The 19,897-nt window shown below is 37.7% G+C and overlaps 1 protein-coding gene and 1 long non-coding RNA gene across 2 annotated transcripts in view; both read right to left on the bottom strand.

Annotated features, from left to right (window-relative positions):
* Positions 1 to 19,897, bottom strand: part of LOC134743746 (terminal nucleotidyltransferase 5C) — a 331,263-nt gene that overhangs the window by 276,139 nt on the left and 35,227 nt on the right. The window contains exon 2 of the mRNA XM_063677382.1: positions 16,714 to 17,159. Within this exon, the coding sequence (XP_063533452.1) occupies positions 16,714 to 17,091 (378 nt within the window). The 5' untranslated portion in view covers positions 17,092 to 17,159. The remainder of the gene's footprint in view (positions 1 to 16,713; positions 17,160 to 19,897) is intronic.
* LOC134743700 (uncharacterized) lies at positions 1,604 to 7,537 on the bottom strand. The gene is made up of 2 exons (XR_010128035.1): positions 5,189 to 7,537; positions 1,604 to 5,155 (listed from the first exon to the last, which is right to left on the bottom strand). It is a non-coding gene; the product is annotated as an uncharacterized LOC134743700 (long non-coding RNA).

Raw genomic sequence — 19,897 nt, 5'->3', positions numbered from 1 at the left:
AACCCGTGTTTACACTGGACCGTCGCAGACGAGAACAGCTTGGTCATTCGACAATTCGTCATTTCTCATTCTCTGGAAATGGGCCATAGTTTCAATTTTTTAACATGCAGATACGTCTGCGAGCGATACTCCAAATTTTATATTAAAGGAAAAAATGGAATGGAGGTTGCGGGTTCAAATCCTGCCGGACGTGTAACTAGTTCCATTTTTTCCTTTAATATAAAATTTGGGCCATAGTTTCTCAATCAAGCGGGCAGAAAGTGATTAAATGTATGATCAAACGTTTCGGCTCTACGGCTGAAGAGTAGCGTTTTTCTCTGTGCCTCATGCGCAACTAGAAGGAAACAAATAATTTTACTAATCCCCTAATATTTGATTTCCTCGTATTAAGAATTAAAAGTAAAGTGTTAACATAGCAGAGCAATAATCGCGTGTGAAAGCCAACCCTTTCAGCCTCGGACTATTAGCGCTCTAGCTGCGTGAGCGCCAAATTACCTCGACTGAAATGAGTGCCTTTCATTCCCTGGTTAACATTATAGGTATACTATTGTAAAGATCGGGTGGGATCGTGGTCAAACGCCTGCCTATACATCATTAAAAAAAAAGATAGATATAACTCCGTAATAGATGGATACAGTCTAAGGAAAAAACGTGCCCCGAAAATCACGAAATTTTTGATTCTCGATCAGATGGCACCACTAGTTTGGGCCTACTCTCGTATAGAGGGCGTTGACGGTTTCGTTTGTTATTTATAATTTTAACGCATATCAGTGAAATAACGTGGGTCAAAATCATATAAAAATAATTAATGCAAATAAAAAAAATCATTTATCCATATTTAAATACATTTTAACGTATTTTTATAAATCTTCATTTTTAGTTTTAAAGTATGTCGATAGATGGCAGTGAATTTACAGTGGTTACAAAATTTACTATGACAGTACCGCTCTATCTTATTATATCCTCTTTGACTATTGTAACCAAATCGCCTCATGTTATAAACTAACTTTCTATGCATGTTTTGTCGACCGACCACGTGTAAAGAAAAGGTAATTTAAAAAAAATTGTGTTACTTTAATTATACAGTTAGTTCAATATAGACATTATGTCTATGCAGGTTGTCCTTAGCCATTGGACAAAGCCGAAATGTACATATGCAATAGGGTATTTAGAATCAGTATAGCAAGTATTCTAAAAACCGGTGTAGCGGTTACGAAGAAATTAACAAATAACGATTTTTTACTTTGGAGCAGCCTGTATGTGTTTATAGCTCCTGAGGTAATAAAACAAATAATATGAAACCTTCTTCGACCTTATTGAATATCTTTTTTATTTACGACATTAATAAGATTCTGCTTTTGACAAATGTCATCATTGCCGCACATTTTCGAACAAGTGGTCAAAAACACTGCCAATGATTAATATTATTACTTTTTATATTTATTAATACTTTTTGTTGTCGATCATTGGAATAAAATTTTGTTTGAAAATGTATTTTTTTATCTTTTGTTATAATTAAAAAAATATTAACGTTAGAGCATTCCTGAGAAGTAACTCTACGTGGGATTTCAGGGTTTGTCCTGTAAGAGTAAAAACACCAGAGCACCATTATAACAAATATTTATTAGAGAATCACAAAATATGGGAGTTTAGTTGTGGATAGTATGTGGCGCGTACGACGCCCAGAAACCGATCTACAAGATGGACGACGCTTCTTAGTGATGTGACATTCCGGTTGTCGTAGTGATGTGACGACCGATAAATGACGAAGCCGCCTTTTAGCTCGGCCATCTCCTGACCCGACCTACGCCCCGAAGGTCACTGCTAGCCGTGCCGCCACTGGAGACAGCCGCAGCCAACAAAATCGCAGCAAGCTGGGCCTCCACCAGGTGGCGGTAGCCTCCATCTGTTCGTTATTCTGCGAATTGAACAAGCATCTTTTATGCTCAGCCGATACACAAGGCTTGGTCCTTTTAAGTAATTGACTCAAGTTCCGTTGAAACAGTCTATTTCGTTATCGTCAACTTACACCAAGACATTTAGTTCTATTTTAATCGAATTGGGGTAAGGCTAAGGTCAGCTGACTGAACTAAATGTAAGATTGCATGACCAGGCTAGGAACCAAATATTCCGTGGTACCTACAAGAGGTGTTAGCATTTGCAAGACTGCTCGGTACTTGCTCGAAATACACAAAAGGTATACTAAACCTTTCATGTGCATATGACACCAAGAGGATAGAAATACCAATTAATTATTTATGCAAGTAATAAAATATTGACATCTAGCGGCGGGTAGATAAACCACTTTTGCAACGCAATCTAACATAAATTATTTTCTTGTGAATAACGTCATAACTTGGAAGGATTTATTTGATATTTATTTATAACCTTCTTGTATAATGTACCCATGCAGGTAACCCAAACCTTCCATGAGCGGTGCGTTTCATACTGACCGCTAAACGTAACAAAGATGTTTTGCGTTGTTTTAAAAGCAAAGACTTGGAACAAACTCACAGTTGGGTCGTCCGTTGTAGGATATAAGACTCCTTCGCACGCACGCACAACAATGCGTACAACTCGTGAGTGGCTAACATGGGACACGTCTCATGCGTGTGCATAGCTGCCCTCCGATGCAGCACATGAAAACAGCATAAACTCTTGTTTACGAACCTCTGTAACATACGTGTGAAAAGACTAGGTTCCTTAACATAACAAGGCGTGATAATTTACCCTTGGAACTATAGCCAGCGACAGGCTTTTAGCATTAGTATAATACCAATGTTGTCCAAATAACTGTGATAAGGTTACGACGATCCATAAATGCACAATTGGCACAGTTAGACCCTTTCGATCACAGGTCCGGCTTGATAGCCATAAAATCATACCGTAAATAACAATGACAGTCAAAATTTGTCTACTTCTGTAAAAACATGAGACAGATGCAATTATGTTTGGACAGAACTCATGGGCGCTCTTTAGCAACATTGTTATAAATTACATAATCACCTTTAGTCGTGACATAATCAAGTACTTCATGTCACCGCTTTCTAGCATCGTGACTAATGGCAGTTATCCACAGATTTAATTATTAGACAAAAACATTACCGTGTTAAAATACCATATGCAGGCTAGGATACCACTGCCCTTGTAGGCGCAACGACCGTAGAAGTCGGCCCTTCACGATAAGATTGTCACGGAGCGTGTTGCATGCACTCGTTTCAACTGGGCATTCCGAACAGGCACTCCCTCAACTCTACTGGATCCGGAACTTCGTCAGCGATCTCTAGAAAGTATAAGTGCAAGCAACCCTTTCAAGGTAATCTTAAGATCATCAGTCTTAAAACATACTTTTGTGAAACAAGGTCTCAAGCCAACCTCTCAACAACAAATAAGCAACCAATAATAACAACTAGCCTCTGAAGGTAGTCTAATAACACATGCAATGGTCCGCCTCTTAAGGCCTGCACTGCAGATAGTAATAACAACTAGCCTCTGAAGGTTAGTGACAAGCAACAGGCCGCCTCTTAAAGCCTATGTTGCGATTACCGGCGCCAGGAACTAGCCTCTTAAGGATAGCATCCCTTGCCGAAAGTCTTATATCACATGAAATGGTCCGCCTCTTAAAGCCTGCACTGCAGATACCAGTAACAAACTACCCTCTTAAGGATAGTGACAAGCAACAGACCGCCTCTTAAAGCCTATGTTGCGATTACCGGCGCCAGGAACTAGCCTCTTAAGGATAGCATCCCTTGCCGAAAGTCTTATATCACATGCAATGGTCCGCCTCTTAAAGCCTGCACTGCAGATACCAGTAACAAACTACCCTCTTAAGGATAGTGACAAGCAACAGACCGCCTCTTAAAGCCTATGTTGCGATTACCGGCGCCAGGAACTAGCCTCTTAAGGATAGCATCCCTTGCCGAGTGTTCGAGTAACAGCTCATAAAAGAACACACAATAATTTAACCTCTATATATAGCTGACATTGAAGCAACCGATAGAATTATGAATCAGCCTTTAAAGTAAAATGGCAAACAGTGGGGCCCCCATAAAACAATATATTGCAAGCATTACCATGGTAGGTAACTACAATAATCAAGCACAATGTGTTTATTATAGTCGGCAAACCTGTTAACAAAACACATTAGTATGACAACAATAACCCAGTTCTAAATCTGGGATAAAACAAAATCACAACTCGGTTCCCAATCCGAGAGCATATAAATAAAATAATAACTCGGTTCTCAATCCGAGTGTCTAATAAAATTACATCTCAGTTCCAAGTCCGAGAATATAAAGGCAAAACACAACTCAAATCTTAATCTGAGAGTGTATACACGAAACACAGTGTAGCAATAGCAGTCAGTTCTTAATCTGAAAATATATGGAGAAAATTACACTGTAGTAGTTGAAATAACAGCATTTGCCTTTAACATCGAAGATATAAAATAATAAGCAGTCGCTACATGCGACCTATTATAAAATAATTATGTGCAACTTGGCTTGCCTCTTCCGTGCCCCTAAATAAAGACAACACTCTTACTATACTACCGTTGAACTACGGTAGAACCAGAACAGAAGTTCATGTTATCGAGGTTACTCTCTTACCCAGGTTCGCCTTATCGAGGTTTCACTAATTGTATTTTGCAACCATCATCAAAGTGTATATTGTGTATCAATCAGCCAGATCAATGGTACATATGCTTAAACCATAAAGCTTGTCAAACAAAGCTTCCCAAGACACAACTTGACTTTCTTCAGCTGTACATGTGCATTTTATGTGTTGGTAACTCAACACATCATCATCCAGGTTAACTCATACCTGCACAAAACTAAATCATTTTGTTAAATACCATGCAAGCACACATTGTAAGGTACATGAGTTCACAATAGAATACAATTTATAAATCTTGCAAAACAATAGTGAATCCACAAAATTTGTGAAAAATAATTTTTAACTTCTCATTTATGAAAACAAGAAGCAATTAAAATGTACAGTTTTATAATACAAAAAGTATCACAACATACTGCAAGTTCAGAGGAAAAGTGTCAATAACTTCAAACAGTAAGTAGCTCATGACATGACTTGCTTCGGTCAATGTTCATTAGCAGTAAATGGGTTAAAATATATGGAAAGCTTTAACCAAGCTATTTACCTTTGTTTATTATGCATCCATTTAATACTTAACTGACCGATATGTTTAGAGTCCAGTGCTCCAATGGCATTTGTATGTAAGACATGTATGTCATGTAGACAGTCAAAGTCCATATCGACTCCTGAAAGTATTCAACTTGCTTACCATTAGCAACAACCTGCTTTACCAGTATGATACACAGTTTAATAAATGCCTAGTACAATATTTCCATCTCTTTGACAAGATTTAAACCTTGGAAACTCCTGTAATCATACTAAATCGATGCAAGTATTTTAAACTTATGGTCAAAACTTCACCAGCAATCAAAAGTTTTGTTATAAGGAAATGCATCTGAAATATAATGTAAGATAAAGACACAAATTATTATCATTGTCAATGCCTCAAGTGGACACTTGACCACGACATGCAAATAAAACTTTCATTTGTTTGGTAAGTCTGTCGAAGTATATGTCTTTGGTTCATTTCATGACATGATGAAATTTTGTGAAAAATATTTTGCATTGCAAACTTAAACCACATCCCTATGAACAAAACAACAACCATAATAGGTATACTATAAGTGGTATGCAATTTGGATAAGTAAATATTCTTTTCATGAGATTTTTCATACATAGAAGAAATGTATGTAAGTACAGACAGAAATTATCCATGTTAATTTGTATGTCTCCAACTTAATATTAATTGCAAAGATAAGGATGTATGAGGTTATATGCATAAGAATGTGATATGGACTGCTTTTTAAAATAGTCAGTCCATGAAGGCTCCGGCAACATGTAGTGAATACAATTTGTCGCAGACACTACCCAACTACAAATAAATGTCAATAATTATTTTTTTTGCTTATTCACAAAGCGCATTTTACCAACCTGCAGTCAATGCAACACATACTAATACTGACCCTTAGTATACATGTAGGTAAATCATGAACAAATATTTTATTTCTAAATAAATACCTCCTTTTCCATGGAACCAGAGATTAGTCACTTATCAACATATTTTTATTGTACTACATTGGTGGCAAACGAGCATACGGCCCGCCTGATATTAAGCAGTCTCCGTAGGCTATGTACACCTACTACTTCAAAGGAGCTACATGCATGTTGCCAACCATAACACTCCGCACCCTCGTTGAGCTCTGGCAACCTTACTCACCGGCAGGAACACAACAATATCTCCATATAATGAATTACTTGAACATATACCTGGCATCCATAACCATTTAACTTTAAAATATTATTCATGTCCAGTTGGGTTCATTATAGAGGCCTGAGCCGATAGCCACAAGCCAGTATGGTAATTCAATTCAAGAATCATTGCTGTCAAATTTCTGGAAATTACACAACCCAAAAACATACTAACAAAGCATTAGTTCAGTTGCAATAAGCATGTATAAGAACACACACACACACATATATGGAACAGCAATTAATTTCTCCTTATCGGTGTTAAACACTTGTAACCGATATTGTCCTCCAGTGTTTTTGAAAACTTGAAATCTATTTTAATTTGACTGTAAGGATAAAGTATTAAGTAGCACTCATTGTTAATCATGAAACATAATACCAGCATACATAAGGTATCAATCTAGGCTAAATTTACATTACCCAACTTGTTTTGTAAGCCTTTTTACTTGAATGTAAATCTCACCATAACACAACTGTAGAAATGATTATAGCATTGTGTTAATATGTTATGTACACATAATCACATATGTATCTGAAAGCACATGGATCACAAAACACAACACATAAGTGAGGCAGTGAATATCAACCACCATGGTCCCGGTGCATTGTTAGGTGTTGGACCGGCCAACAAGACTTCTTCCAAGGATTTAAGTATTTTATTCATACCAATATCAAAAGCAATGGTAACATTGGCAACTGTCAGCCCGTGTCCTGTGATATTCTGCTGTGAATATTGTAATACATACACGCCAGCAGCTTTATACTTCAATATTTTTCAGACAGTCATGATCATTGACCACTGAGGTACATAAACTGCAATAGATAGATAGGCATCTGAAAGCAAACACACAACACAAACACAAGGCACGCCGGCAGCACGTAGGCATAATTTTGGCGCTAAACTTGGACTTCGTGTTTAATAGTCCTTAACTGATGAGTGGTGTTGGTGCATTTACTGATTACAATCAGATTAATTCTGTTAAATAACGATAACGTTCACAACAATGAAACAAGGAAAGGACTACGCGCGGTTAATTTCGTAATGCCAATTTCCGACAAATTATATCGTAGTAGGCGAAGATTATTATCTCACTTCTGAAGCTGTAAGAGTAAAAACACCAGAGCACCATTATAACAAATATTTATTAGAGAATCACAAAATATGGGAGTTTAGTTGTGGATAGTATGTGGCGCGTACGACGCCCAGAAACCGATCTACAAGATGGACGACGCTTCTTAGTGATGTGACATTCCGGTTGTCGTAGTGATGTGACGACCGATAAATGACGAAGCCGCCTTTTAGTCCAATGGCTAAGGTCAACCTGTACAATATTTGCGAGAAAATATCTCGCAAGGATTAAAAGTTGTGTTCAATCCGGTTATATAGGTCTTATGTAACTAAGTTGAATAATATTTTAATCATGCGCTAAAAGTAATAAACATATATCAAACAGTGTATTAATCAACTGTCATAAAATAGTCTTGCAATCGAGTTTTATAGCTGAGGTATTAAATCTAATTTGATTTTAATCCGGTATAAAAGACAGATGACTTTTTCTCGGAATTTTTGATTGCGCACACGTTTTAAGGGTTCCGTACCCAAAGGGTAAAAACGGGACCCTATTACTAAGACTCCGCTGTCCGTCTGTCTGTCCGTCTGTCCGTCTGTCACCAGGCTGTATCTCATGAACCGTGATAGCTAGACAGTTGAAATTTTCACAGATGGTGTATTTCTGTTGCCGCTATAACAACAAATACTAAAAACAGAATAAAATGAATATTTAAGGGGGGCTCCCATATAACAAACGTGATTTTTTTGCCGTTTTTTGCGTAATGGTACGGAACCCTTCGTGCGCGAGTCCGACTCGCACTTGGCCGGTTTTTTAATTTCTTTTCCGATGAATATGTAGTTAAAACACTGATTACTTTATATGTACAGTCGCCATCAGATATATCGGAGCGGCCTAGGCGTTCACAAAATATGAACACGCGCTCTAACGCCTTGACAATAGAGGCGTGTTCAGATATTTGTAAGCACCTTGGCCGCTCCGATATATCTAATGGCGACTGTACCTATATAAGCATTAAGGATAAGAGGTGTGATGTGTCCAACGCGACAAGACAACACGACACGACATAACAACAGCAACATAATCAGATAACATTTGCTGTCACTTTTGTCACGCACGCACTCGTAATTTGTTTGTTTTTATTATTTATATGTGTCGTTTTCAAATAAAAGGTACCACATTGTTGCTTGCCATAAGGACGCTCTGGCAGGTTTTTCGTATAAAGATACTAAGCAATTTTCGTCCTTATGGTAAGCGACAATGTGGTACCTTTTGATTGAAAACGTCACATATGTTTGCGTAGATAATAGCACAATTAGTATTTTAGACAAATTTTACATCTATTTTCTGTAATATTCAACTATCACATCAACAAATGTTTACATTGAAAGGTATTTCTGTAGTCTCAGTAAGCTGTGACCACACAACGCGACGAACCTAGGACAAATTGCATTGTGCTGCGCCCAAATTTCGCTGATTACTACTACCACGACCCCCACTACTCCTAACAGCCATAAGTCTAGTTAGAATTTGAACTTTATCACACGAGAATGCGGTATAGAATTGAATGCATTTGCCGATGGCTGTTACGACTGTTATGTGCAGAGCAGTACAGTTGGGTTGGGAGACTAGTGTACTCTGTTGCGTGCGAAATTTGCTTGCGGTACTAACGAAGTTTAGTACAGTGTGAAATCCTATCAACTGACGTGCTTAATTAATGCTATCTAACGTGTAATATGCTTAATCAAGCACATGCATTTGGCTGTAAATACTTGAGTAATTGATGGTGCTGTTGGTGCATCACACATTAATGTAAATATGTAACAGAAAAAAACTTTACGAGTCTAATATGATTGTATTTGGGTGAATTAAGTATTTCTTGTTCAGGCAACAATAGTACAGATGTAGTGCATAATTATGTTCCATCGTATTTTCTCGGAATCGTTCGTATTTGTCATGCTACTTCACTCAACCTCAGTTCTTTTTGTACCGAGACTGATTGAAATAGCAATGCGATATATACAACTTTTAATCTAGGTAACAACAGGCACTTAGATTACTATTGCGCTTTAACTTTAGATATTGCGCATTATTACGGTCGTCAAGTTACGCCTAATCAGCCATCAGAAATGTGCAAACGAAGAAAACGAATCTTCGTCAAGGCCAAATAACCGAGCACTAATGCCTAATACTTAATTACTACCGCTTCGTCACTGGCTCATACCTTCTCTTTACAAAACGTCACAAGACTTGAGCATAAACAAACGATTACCTATTCTATATTTATAACTTTAGAGTTGTCTTTTGTGTAAAGTTTTGTTGGTGGTTCGATTGGTAGAGATGGGAGAAAGAAGCCGTATTGTAGTCGAATCTATGTGCGTTGAGAATCGATTGGTGTTCGGATGTCGACCAAGGGCGCTGTTTGCTTGCAGTTTCTAAGCACATGTGGAATGCAGGCCATATGCGAGAAAAGTTGTCAAGACAAGAATTGAACAAGGCCTGCTGCCCCCTCTACACACTAGCAGTTTAGAGTTGAGTCGTCAATTTTCGCCCCAAGACCACGGACTGTCCGGCCGATATCGGTCGACGCAGAAAGAAATCGTCAAGCGGCCACACAGCACTCGGTTCGTATTAGTCGTCAGGCCGAAAATGAAATGGAACTGTTAGAGTGTGACCTTTTGCGATTAACTGACAGACTAATATCATCCGGTGAACTGGTAATCTGTGGGCCCCTTTAATAGCTTTAGGCCACAAAACGCCCGTTACTTCATTGAATAACATTCACTATTACTCTCAGTAGGTACAAGGTGTACAATCAAATATTTAGTCTATTAAAGCACTTCCTCTTGCGCCCAATTATTAAATTTGCAGGTGATTGAAACGAAGACAGTCGGCCGATTCGTGTTGCGCAAGCGACCGTACCTACTATAAGTCACAAGCGGATGGCTGCAGATTTCGGTTAATATCTACAGACATTTATTTATTCGTATAGCATTTTTTACAGACCTAGACCTACACTACCGCTATATTTTCAAAATCATACTGTTCGATCGCAAGCAAATGACTCTCTTACATGTTGGATTGAATTTTTATTTAGGTAAATATATTGAGCCTCAAATTGTTGCCAAAGACATCCTATAAAATTTCGAGTTTACTTTATGCAACGATTAAAAAAAACCTTACGTACTAGTTCATACAAAATAAAACGTTTTAGTACTGGAAAACGATTTATGGATTTTTTTACGCTTGCCATTTGCTAAATAGACAATGTACACGAATATTCTGCACATCATTTTGAAGCTCGATATGTCTGTTAAATTAAAAAAGTAAACTGCACAAAAAACTGTTACCCGACTGCGACAGCGGTATAATTCTGAAAGTCGATTTTGTATACAATTGTAAGGAAAAAAATACGAGTGCCTAAATAGTTATGAGCGGTAGTGTAGGCTCTCCGAAACACGTCGCGCGAGTGACTAAAAACAAGTGTCTAAACCGTAAAATTATTTAATATAATTTTTTTACAGTCGCTTAACTCGCTTAATAATCGATAATATTAATGTCTAAACTCTTCAGACATTGAGCGTGCCAGACACACTTGCTGTGGCAGACACGTGCCATGGCAGACGAAATGATATTCTTCTATCGTTCGCCATCGCCTGCGTCAACGCCGCGGCAGTAACGGTGCAATAGCGAGTTTCTACACTTTCCATCCGAATGTGACTTTACAATACAATATATTATTTATTTCAGAGTACCAGGACTCCATAGAGGTGTTAGTTATATACTTAACATCATCATCATAATTTAAGAGCATGGCTATTGTCGATGGAGAATGCGCCAGTTTTCGCGGTCCTTGGCAAAGTTCTTTAGGTCCTTGTAAGACACGACATTTGCTTTTAGTTGTTGTGTATAGCTTGCACGTGGTATTCCTCTATAAGTAACATACTTAAGCCTAGGTTATAAACAACTTTTATCTCTTCTATTGGATTTGGTGTAGTCAAGTGAATAGGCGAGTCACTCAACGCTTAGACCACACTCGACTGTTTAAGCAATACCTAATTGAAATTGCAGTTAAGATTTAAAAGCATGAATAACGTTTTGCGTGCTTTAAGCAGTCGCTAGTTCATTTAACAATTTTAACTAATGACGAGAAAAGTGGTAATTTAATGGAGAATCTCGACCATTAAAGTAAAGGCGTATCGTCTGTATGCGGCTAACTCAATTCGTGGTTTGTTAGTGAATTGCGTTGCTACGTCACTTTCGTTTGATATATTGAGGAAAGAGATGTAATTAGCGGCATAATGCGGTAGAATGTATATAAAATACATAAGTAAAGGTAAAGATATTCTCAAAACTCGTCCATTTTGTTAGAAAGAGCTAGTAAGCGTTTCATATTAGGTACGACACGTAATGGAGACTAAATATTTTGCCTAATTTACTGCCTTCATATAAAACTGGCAAAAATCGAAACACAAGGCTCTTTGGCACATATCACACGAGTAAAATACGTGAGTAATAAGGACAAGCATTAAGCATAACATTTCTTCGAAAACTCGGAAAGTAGAATTTCCCTCGAATCAGCATTTAATCAAAATCGTTACAGCCGGTTTTAGATAAGAACGTTCGTGAATGGTGAAATGAGACAAACAGAGATGTAATCACGAAATAGTGCTTCGACCCCCAGCGGATAGGATAAGAGCAAACTAAATGATAATGATATTATCTTCAATAGATAGTATGTTTTGTGGTTGTGTTCCGCATTGAGCAACATAAACTAAAATCATTTCATTGCAACAGAAACTATTAAGAGCTTGTGAATTTAGAAATAGTTAAATATGTAGCTTGATTATCATATTATTACATAATATTATCTTAAAAGATTGAAGTTAATGAAAAAAAAACAAGAAAGAAGAAGACCATTAATTTTAATAGTGCAAGTCAGATTAATAATAAGTACCTAAGGGTAAGAGGCCCTTTCCGTAACCATAAATAATGTCTATTTGTATTTTCTCTTTCAGTCAACGCGTAAATTTTGGTTGTTTAACAACGCACTTAAATGTCCTCAAATCTCGAAATTTATAAAGTTTATACAAGTTGATAGAAAATTGTCCTATATTTATTCAAGACATCTTTGTCTAGTCTAAAAGTGATGTGGTATTTTCTATAAAAAGGGACCTCATTGTCGATGGCGCTTACGCCATAATAAACGATGCTCCGATATAAATACAATGCCGCGCGACGCTGTTCAGCGTAAGCGCTATCGACAATAAGGTCCCTTTTCATAGAAAATGCCCCATATAACCACTAGAATGCCACACAGCGGCACTAAGATTCACTTCCGAAATACTTATATAAAATTTTACTTTCAGAAAAGCATCTTGGCAGTGGCGTAGTCTAAGTCTGAACTAATCTAGCCGTGGGCGAAGTCGCATCTGCGAGGCCCTTTTCTTTCAATGTGTCCGAAGGGGCCTCGCGCCCCAACATCCACGCCTAGCCACGCCACTGCTTCTTGGTATTCATTCGTAGTATGCGAGAATATAATATACTTACTTGAAAGTTTAGCTTCAGAGAGCTCAGTTTGTTTACATTTTGGAGAAGGAAAATGTTAAGAAAGAAACCTCGATTTCTGATATTTTTACCCAGGATTTTTCGCCCAAGCTGCAGTTGTCCTTATCGCACTAATTTTAGGAGCCGCCCCCGTCAGCGCGACGGAGATATTTACCTAAAATTTTCAAATCTGAGAAGGGGCTCAGCTGTTATTTCGTCTTAACATGCCTTATTAACTTAACCATCGATTTTTTTACTTTTGATAATTTCTAAAGCAAAGCCATATATCAAAATATCAACAATATGCCTCAAATGGTCAACATATTTTTGGGCCACCCTGTAGTGCACATATGGGGCATTTTCTATGAAAAGGGACCTTATATTGTCGATGGCGCTTACGCCGCACAGCGTCGCGCGGCATTGTATTTATGTGGTATTTATATCGGAGCATCGTTAATAATGGCGTAAGCGCACAAGCGCCATCGACAATAAGGTCCCTTTTTATAGAAAATACCACATATATAGAGTTAGACCAAGCTAAGTTGGCAGCTACTTCGGTAGCCAAGACGGTGCAAGTATTATTTTAAACGTCAAACTTCTATGAAATTATGACGTTTAACATTTGCACAGTCTAGGCTATCAAAATCGCTGCCAACTTAACTTGGTCTAACTCTAATAGTTTGTGTTGTTAGGGCAGTAGTGTTTTACCTTAGGTGTATGTATATGTGTGTTGGTTAATCTTTCTTAAAATTCAGATAGAATTAAAAATATGGAGAATTATTGACAACTTTAATTTGCTTTCACCTCTCCGCCTTCCCTTTGTAATCAAATATTTTAAGCTAGGCTCACTTCCCGGTTCTTTGAAAACAATAAGTACGATGACACCGTTCCCACTTTGTAACAAATACCTACTTAAAATATCGTAACTAAAACCTCCGTGCCCATTGAAATGCGAGGTTTTCAAGTTGCGGAAAATGTTGATGTTTTGAAAAGTTGGTAATACACATCGTGAAGAGATGGAATTAGTTTTGGACAACTGATAAACTTGTTTTGTTTGGGTTGACATAAAATGCCGCTTTAACAGAACTTTTACGGAGCAGTGTGGCTAACCACCAGTTTGGCATTGGCATAAACGCTATCGAGAACGTAACTTACTTTCTATGCATCTCGCTCGTACTCGCATATTAGTGCGAGCGAGATGTATAGAAAGTAAATTACGTAGTTAGCGTATATGTCAGTTTTGACACTGTCAGTGACTCATGGTACTGGTAGTGATGCTAGAATTGAAGCCGTATTCGAACTTTGCAACTTCTCAAATCGGTCTAATTTTCACATCAATTGTGCTTATTATCTAATTCTTCTTCTTTTGGTGCCATGACCATCTAATGGGCGTCGGCGGTTAGCATGGCATTCAGCTTCCTGGTCTTTGCTAATCTCTTGAGAGTGGCTGCGTCTTTTGTAAGTGTCCAGTCCTTAATGTTATCTATCCATTTATATCTAGATCTACCTCTCCCTCTTCTTCCCTCAAATTTTCCCTTGATAATTGTTTGTATCGATTATCGATATCTCGATTATCTAATTGAGGGAGAATTATCGCTCATACTTGATCCGCATATGAAGTTTACCTCTCTATCGCACAAATGGAAGAGCGATAGAGAGGCTGACAGTATCCGTCGTCTGTCGTGACTCGTGACGGAATGGCATGCTGTCCGTCGCAATTGGCGTTTTAAGCAGACGCTAGCCTAATAAGTATTCATAATTATCCTTTTGTATTTAGTAGCCGATATATCCGTTTGAGGTAACTTTTCCTCAGTATATGTTTGTTAGAGAGAAAGGCGGGCAGTTACTGTTTTGTAACGAAGCTACGTTACGTAACATTTTGTTCTAATACCTTTCTAACTTTATAACTAGAGAGGTTTCTGAAGGATAGGTACGTTTGGTAATTGATTGAACGTCTGATGTTACACAGATGACATTAGACCTGTTTAAAAAAATATTGCGCATTCTGGCTCCATAAAGCTCTGATTATTTGACCAATTATGGTGAGGTTAGATAAGACACGGCAGTATGTGGGACGTAAAAATCTAATTTGGGAAATTTTATGCTATTTTTACTCCGAATCATGAACTCTTTCGATTCTATTAGGAGAAAAAAAACCGGCCAAGTGCGAGTCGGACTCGCGCACCGAGGGTTCCGTACTTTTTAGTATTTGTTGTTATAGCGGCAACAGAAATACATCATCTGTGAAAATTTCAACTCTCTAGCTATCACGGTTAATGAGATACAGCCTGGTGACAGACAGACAGACGGACAGACGGACGGAGAAACGGACAGCGGAGTCTTAGTAATAGGGTCCCGTTTTTACCCTATGAGTACGGAACCCTAAAAAGTGTTCTTACGTATGCCTTAAATACAGAAAAACCAGCTTTAAAAGATTCTGAAGCAAATTTAATAAGCGTATTATGAAATCAAGGGGTTCTGCTGTATGTGTAAGAGGTTTGTTTTTCAAATGACAGATTAGCTTGTTTTATGTTACATTCAATTTTAGAACAAAGGATAATTAAGTACCTACCTATTATTCAATGCCACATAATCATAAAATATCTGCTTTTTACTGCATAAGATTAGATTATGCATTTACATGTACAGGCTACCTAATTTTGTGGAAAGATTGTCTTCAAACTGAAATAATCTGAAATAAATGTCATATACTAAGAAAAAGTGACCAAGGCCTCCAGTGCCCCAGGCTGGAATCGAACCAGCGTCCTCTGCTATCGCGGCAGGTGCCTGTGCCATTCGGCCACAGGGGCCACAGCGGCATAGGATAAGATTGTCTTCCGTTACCGCGATAGTTACTCATGAAATATATATTTTTAAGGGATTCTATCAATTCTTTATATTATGACATATAATTCGTTAAAATTGTTTTGTTTCGGATAAAATTAGATTTTAGAAAAACAGATTTACAATGAAGAATTATAAATTATATAAAAAACAGATATAACACCAACTAATGCAACTTAACCAAATATAGTTTAATAATTCGAATCCCTCATTTGAAAAATATTTTTCAAGCCCTTTTCCTTATGTATTTCAGACCAATTTTCAAAGCGCTACAATATTTTTTTGTTTTCTGATTCTTATTGTGTCTTTTTCGAAGTTTCAAGTCCTTCCAAAATCCTTGTTCCTGATACAAAATTTTACGCTCCATTAATCCCCTTAAGGGACAAAGTTTCAAAACCGCTTAAATTATTGTTATTTATGTGCAGAACGTTTGGTGAGGGTATGCGGACTTAGAATTATTGTGGCATTATGACATAATGTACCTATCTCTAACGATCATGTGCTGTAATGTTGTAATACTATCGTTTAATTACATCACTTGATGTTCTCTAGTTTGTTCATCTTTTAAGAGGATTGAGGACGCTAAAACAAAATATGTCTCTATGTATATCTGTTCTTAATTTTGTTAGTTGTCCTACAGAAAAGTCTTGCCCGAAGCGGTGAATTTACCTTTTATAAAGCTCATAATGAAAGCTGTTCGGTACAGACCAAACTCCTATATACAAATAACGTTCAAAAACACCCTTTTTCTTTGAAACGAAGAAACTTGTCACTCGCGATCGCAACCACACAAGAGTGCAGCGACTAAGAAGTAGAATACAAAAACCCGCGACCACTCTGACAAGAGTACAGCGACTAAGAAGGATGTAAAAACCCGTTTTAATTGATATTACGTGTAAAAAAATACACTCACCTGAGCAACAGCATCCATCGCCATCTTCTCAATATCCACGCTGTAGAAGTTCAGCTGCGGCACGTGACGTCGACGCGGTCGGATGTCGTCGTAATACGCGACGACGTCGTTCACCGACACGACGGGACAGTCGTCCGCCGTGCTGCACCCGCTCGACACCCCGTCCACCCCGCTGTCACTATCCCCCTCCCCCCCGAAACCCTCCTTCGAATCCCTCCTATCCCCGTAACTCTTCTCCGAACCCTCTTGATACCCTGACTCGTTCATGTCGTCCGGAGTCACGATTTCGGGGATTTTCAGAGAGTCAAACTCATAGCCGTCCTCGTCGGCCATGTCGGGTATGTCGGTCAAGTCGTTGTCGGGCATTATGTCGGTCATTTTCACTGTTTTGTCGTACACTGTCCACTACATACTGTTTTGCGACACTGGTTTGCACTATGGGCGCCCTGTAAACAAAAAAGCGTGTCAGTTCGATTTGTAAATATGCCGTTTTCGAGCAAAACGTTACTTATTGTCAGTTGTCAATAAGGTGTTTCTGACATAAGAATGCAAAAAAAGTAGCCCTTATCGACAAATGACAATATGGTGCCTTTTTGATTGAAAACGTCACAAATATAGGTCACATGTGTAGTAAACATATCTGTTGCCACCGAAGACTACTGTCAGCTGTTCAACTTTGCTTTGCTTTGTTAATTCAGCTGATAGCGACAACGTTTATATAGCCGCGATTTGTTCTAAATATAAAAACTCTACGCTTAAATTATGAAGCCCTGGTGGCTGGTGGCCTAGCGGTAAGAGCGTGCGACTTGCAATCCGGAGGTCGCGGGTTCAAACCTCGGCTCGTACCAATGAGTTTTTCGGAACTTATGTACGAAATATCATTTGATATTTACCAGCCGCTTTTCGGTGAAGGAAAACATCGTGAGGAAACGGACTAATCCCAACAAGGCCTAGTTTTCCCTCTGGGTTGGAAGGTCAGATGGCAGTCGCTTTCGTAAAAACTAGTGCCTACACCAATTCTTGGGATTAGTGGCCAAGCGGACCCCAGGCTCCCATGAGCCGTGGCAAAATGCCGGGACAACGCAAGGAAGATGATAATATTAAAATGACATTTCATGTGTTGCTAGTTTTTTACGTCTTATATTTTATACATATTTATAATAATGGTGAATATTTAGGTATTAGGTGGTGTTCTCTCGTCACAGGAACTAAGTAGTTACAATTAGACGCGCGTAAAATTGAAGGTACAATATTTTGCTATGATTATGCTATGAGCTGCTACGATGTGTTGCAAATTTTCTATGGAAAGCCAACTCTTTGCGCTTACATTTTTTAAATTTACCGCCTTTTTCTACTGACAAGCTCACTGAAAGAGTATAGTCGACATGAATGGTAAATTCGGCGTCATTCATTTAAATCTAGAATTTCTTCTCCTATGAGTGTAGTTCAATTAAATAATCATTCATTCATCCGCCTACATTTATAGTAAAACTGTTTTACCGTTTCAACAAAAATAAAAATAAACCCTTCACTAATAAAACAAACAACGAACACCGAGCCTAATCCCGAGGCGCCATTTTAAAAAAAACTGGCTGTACGTAACGCGATGGCCTAGCTTAAAATTGATATTAAAAAAGTTGGAGCAGACGGCAATAGACACCGGGAGGGGAGGCCCGGAGGCCATGTTTTTTCATTTGTGTTTCAATTCAATATAGGTATGTATGCCTAAAAAGCTGGCCGACGCTTAAACAGGTAAAGTCCAGCAAAGGAATTTATCTGTAGAAAAAAGCATAATTATACATACATTTTACATTTTTCGCTTTATTTTACTGACAAATTGGTTTACAGGACTAGGTATAACTACAAAATAATCCGTTTTTTTTTTCTAATAACGTACCTACATATTTCAAGAAAATAGAATAGGAGTATATGCTCATGGCGACACATTTCGATTGAAGATATTAAACATTAAGTTATCTATGATATATAGGTGGCGTACTCGATGATCACGCGATGTTAAGAAAAAATCCTACTGTTTATACATATGAAATATTTTACTATATATTTTTTATTTATTTAAAGTACTTACTTATACTGAAACATTTTCATATTTGTAAGTAGATAAATATTTAACTAGTGTTAAGTAATAGCAGTAATAGCATAGCAAGACGAAAAAACTCGCTTATTCACAAAATTGCACTGTAGCTATTTACAAATATGTCGCTATAAAAACCCCTCAGATCCCGTATCACAACGTTACCACAAAGGAAAAAACGCTCCAGCCTTGCCACAGATAAGAAACCATTCATTAACATGAGACACCCCCGGCGCAACAGGCGATGGCGCCGCTCGAAATGGGTCAGGGTCATGCCAAGCAACAAGTGCCAGTTTTAATGCTGATATATTATCGACCTTGGGATATGGGGAGTTGAGATTAAATTGCTTCATTGGGAGGATTGCGTTGGGGAAATTCGAGAGTATGCCCCGATAATGGGAAGTTCACCGTTTGTTACGTGATATGTTATAGGTGTGTAATAAATGTCTGAGTTCATTCTATAGTGTTTCTGTAATACTTTCTATAATACAATTCTGAACATGATGTTATAAAATCCTTCATAACAAAAGTAGTGGTTTTCGCAACAAGCTATGTAGTAATAATTTAAGGCCCAAGCCCACACCAACTATTTGTATACGAATTATTTGTTAACTGTAAGCAATAATACAAGTGGTCATTTAACATTTACTATAAAATTTCGCTCACAAAAAATATCAAACGACATGAACACCGAAATAGTACATTTCGAAGAATGACATTTCCGCACGTGTATCGAACGACGTTTTTTAATACAGTTGCGAAAAAATAAGAAAAGCAACAAGTAAGGAATGGAATTCGAAACTTTTATATTATTAATTCTGTGACATCATTGACATTGACATTATGAAGAAGTATTTTTCTAGCTTTTATTCGACTAGAATAGATTTTGTTATTATTATTGAACCCACTTCAATGAGTTTTTTTTTCAAATGCATGTTCTATAAGACATAAACAATTGTAAATATTAAAACATTGTACTATTATTACCTAAATATCGTTATTTATGATTATTTGTGTATTGTATACTTATAAAAACAATATCGAATGTTGCCTTTGGAAACTTAAAACATTCTTGCAGTAAGAAAATAC

Source organism: Cydia strobilella, chromosome 8 (genome assembly GCF_947568885.1).
Source record: "Cydia strobilella chromosome 8, ilCydStro3.1, whole genome shotgun sequence".
Lineage (NCBI taxonomy): Eukaryota > Metazoa > Arthropoda > Insecta > Lepidoptera > Tortricidae > Cydia > Cydia strobilella.
Note: the sequence above shows the minus strand (reverse complement) of the source record. Positions and strands in the feature narration are given on the sequence as shown.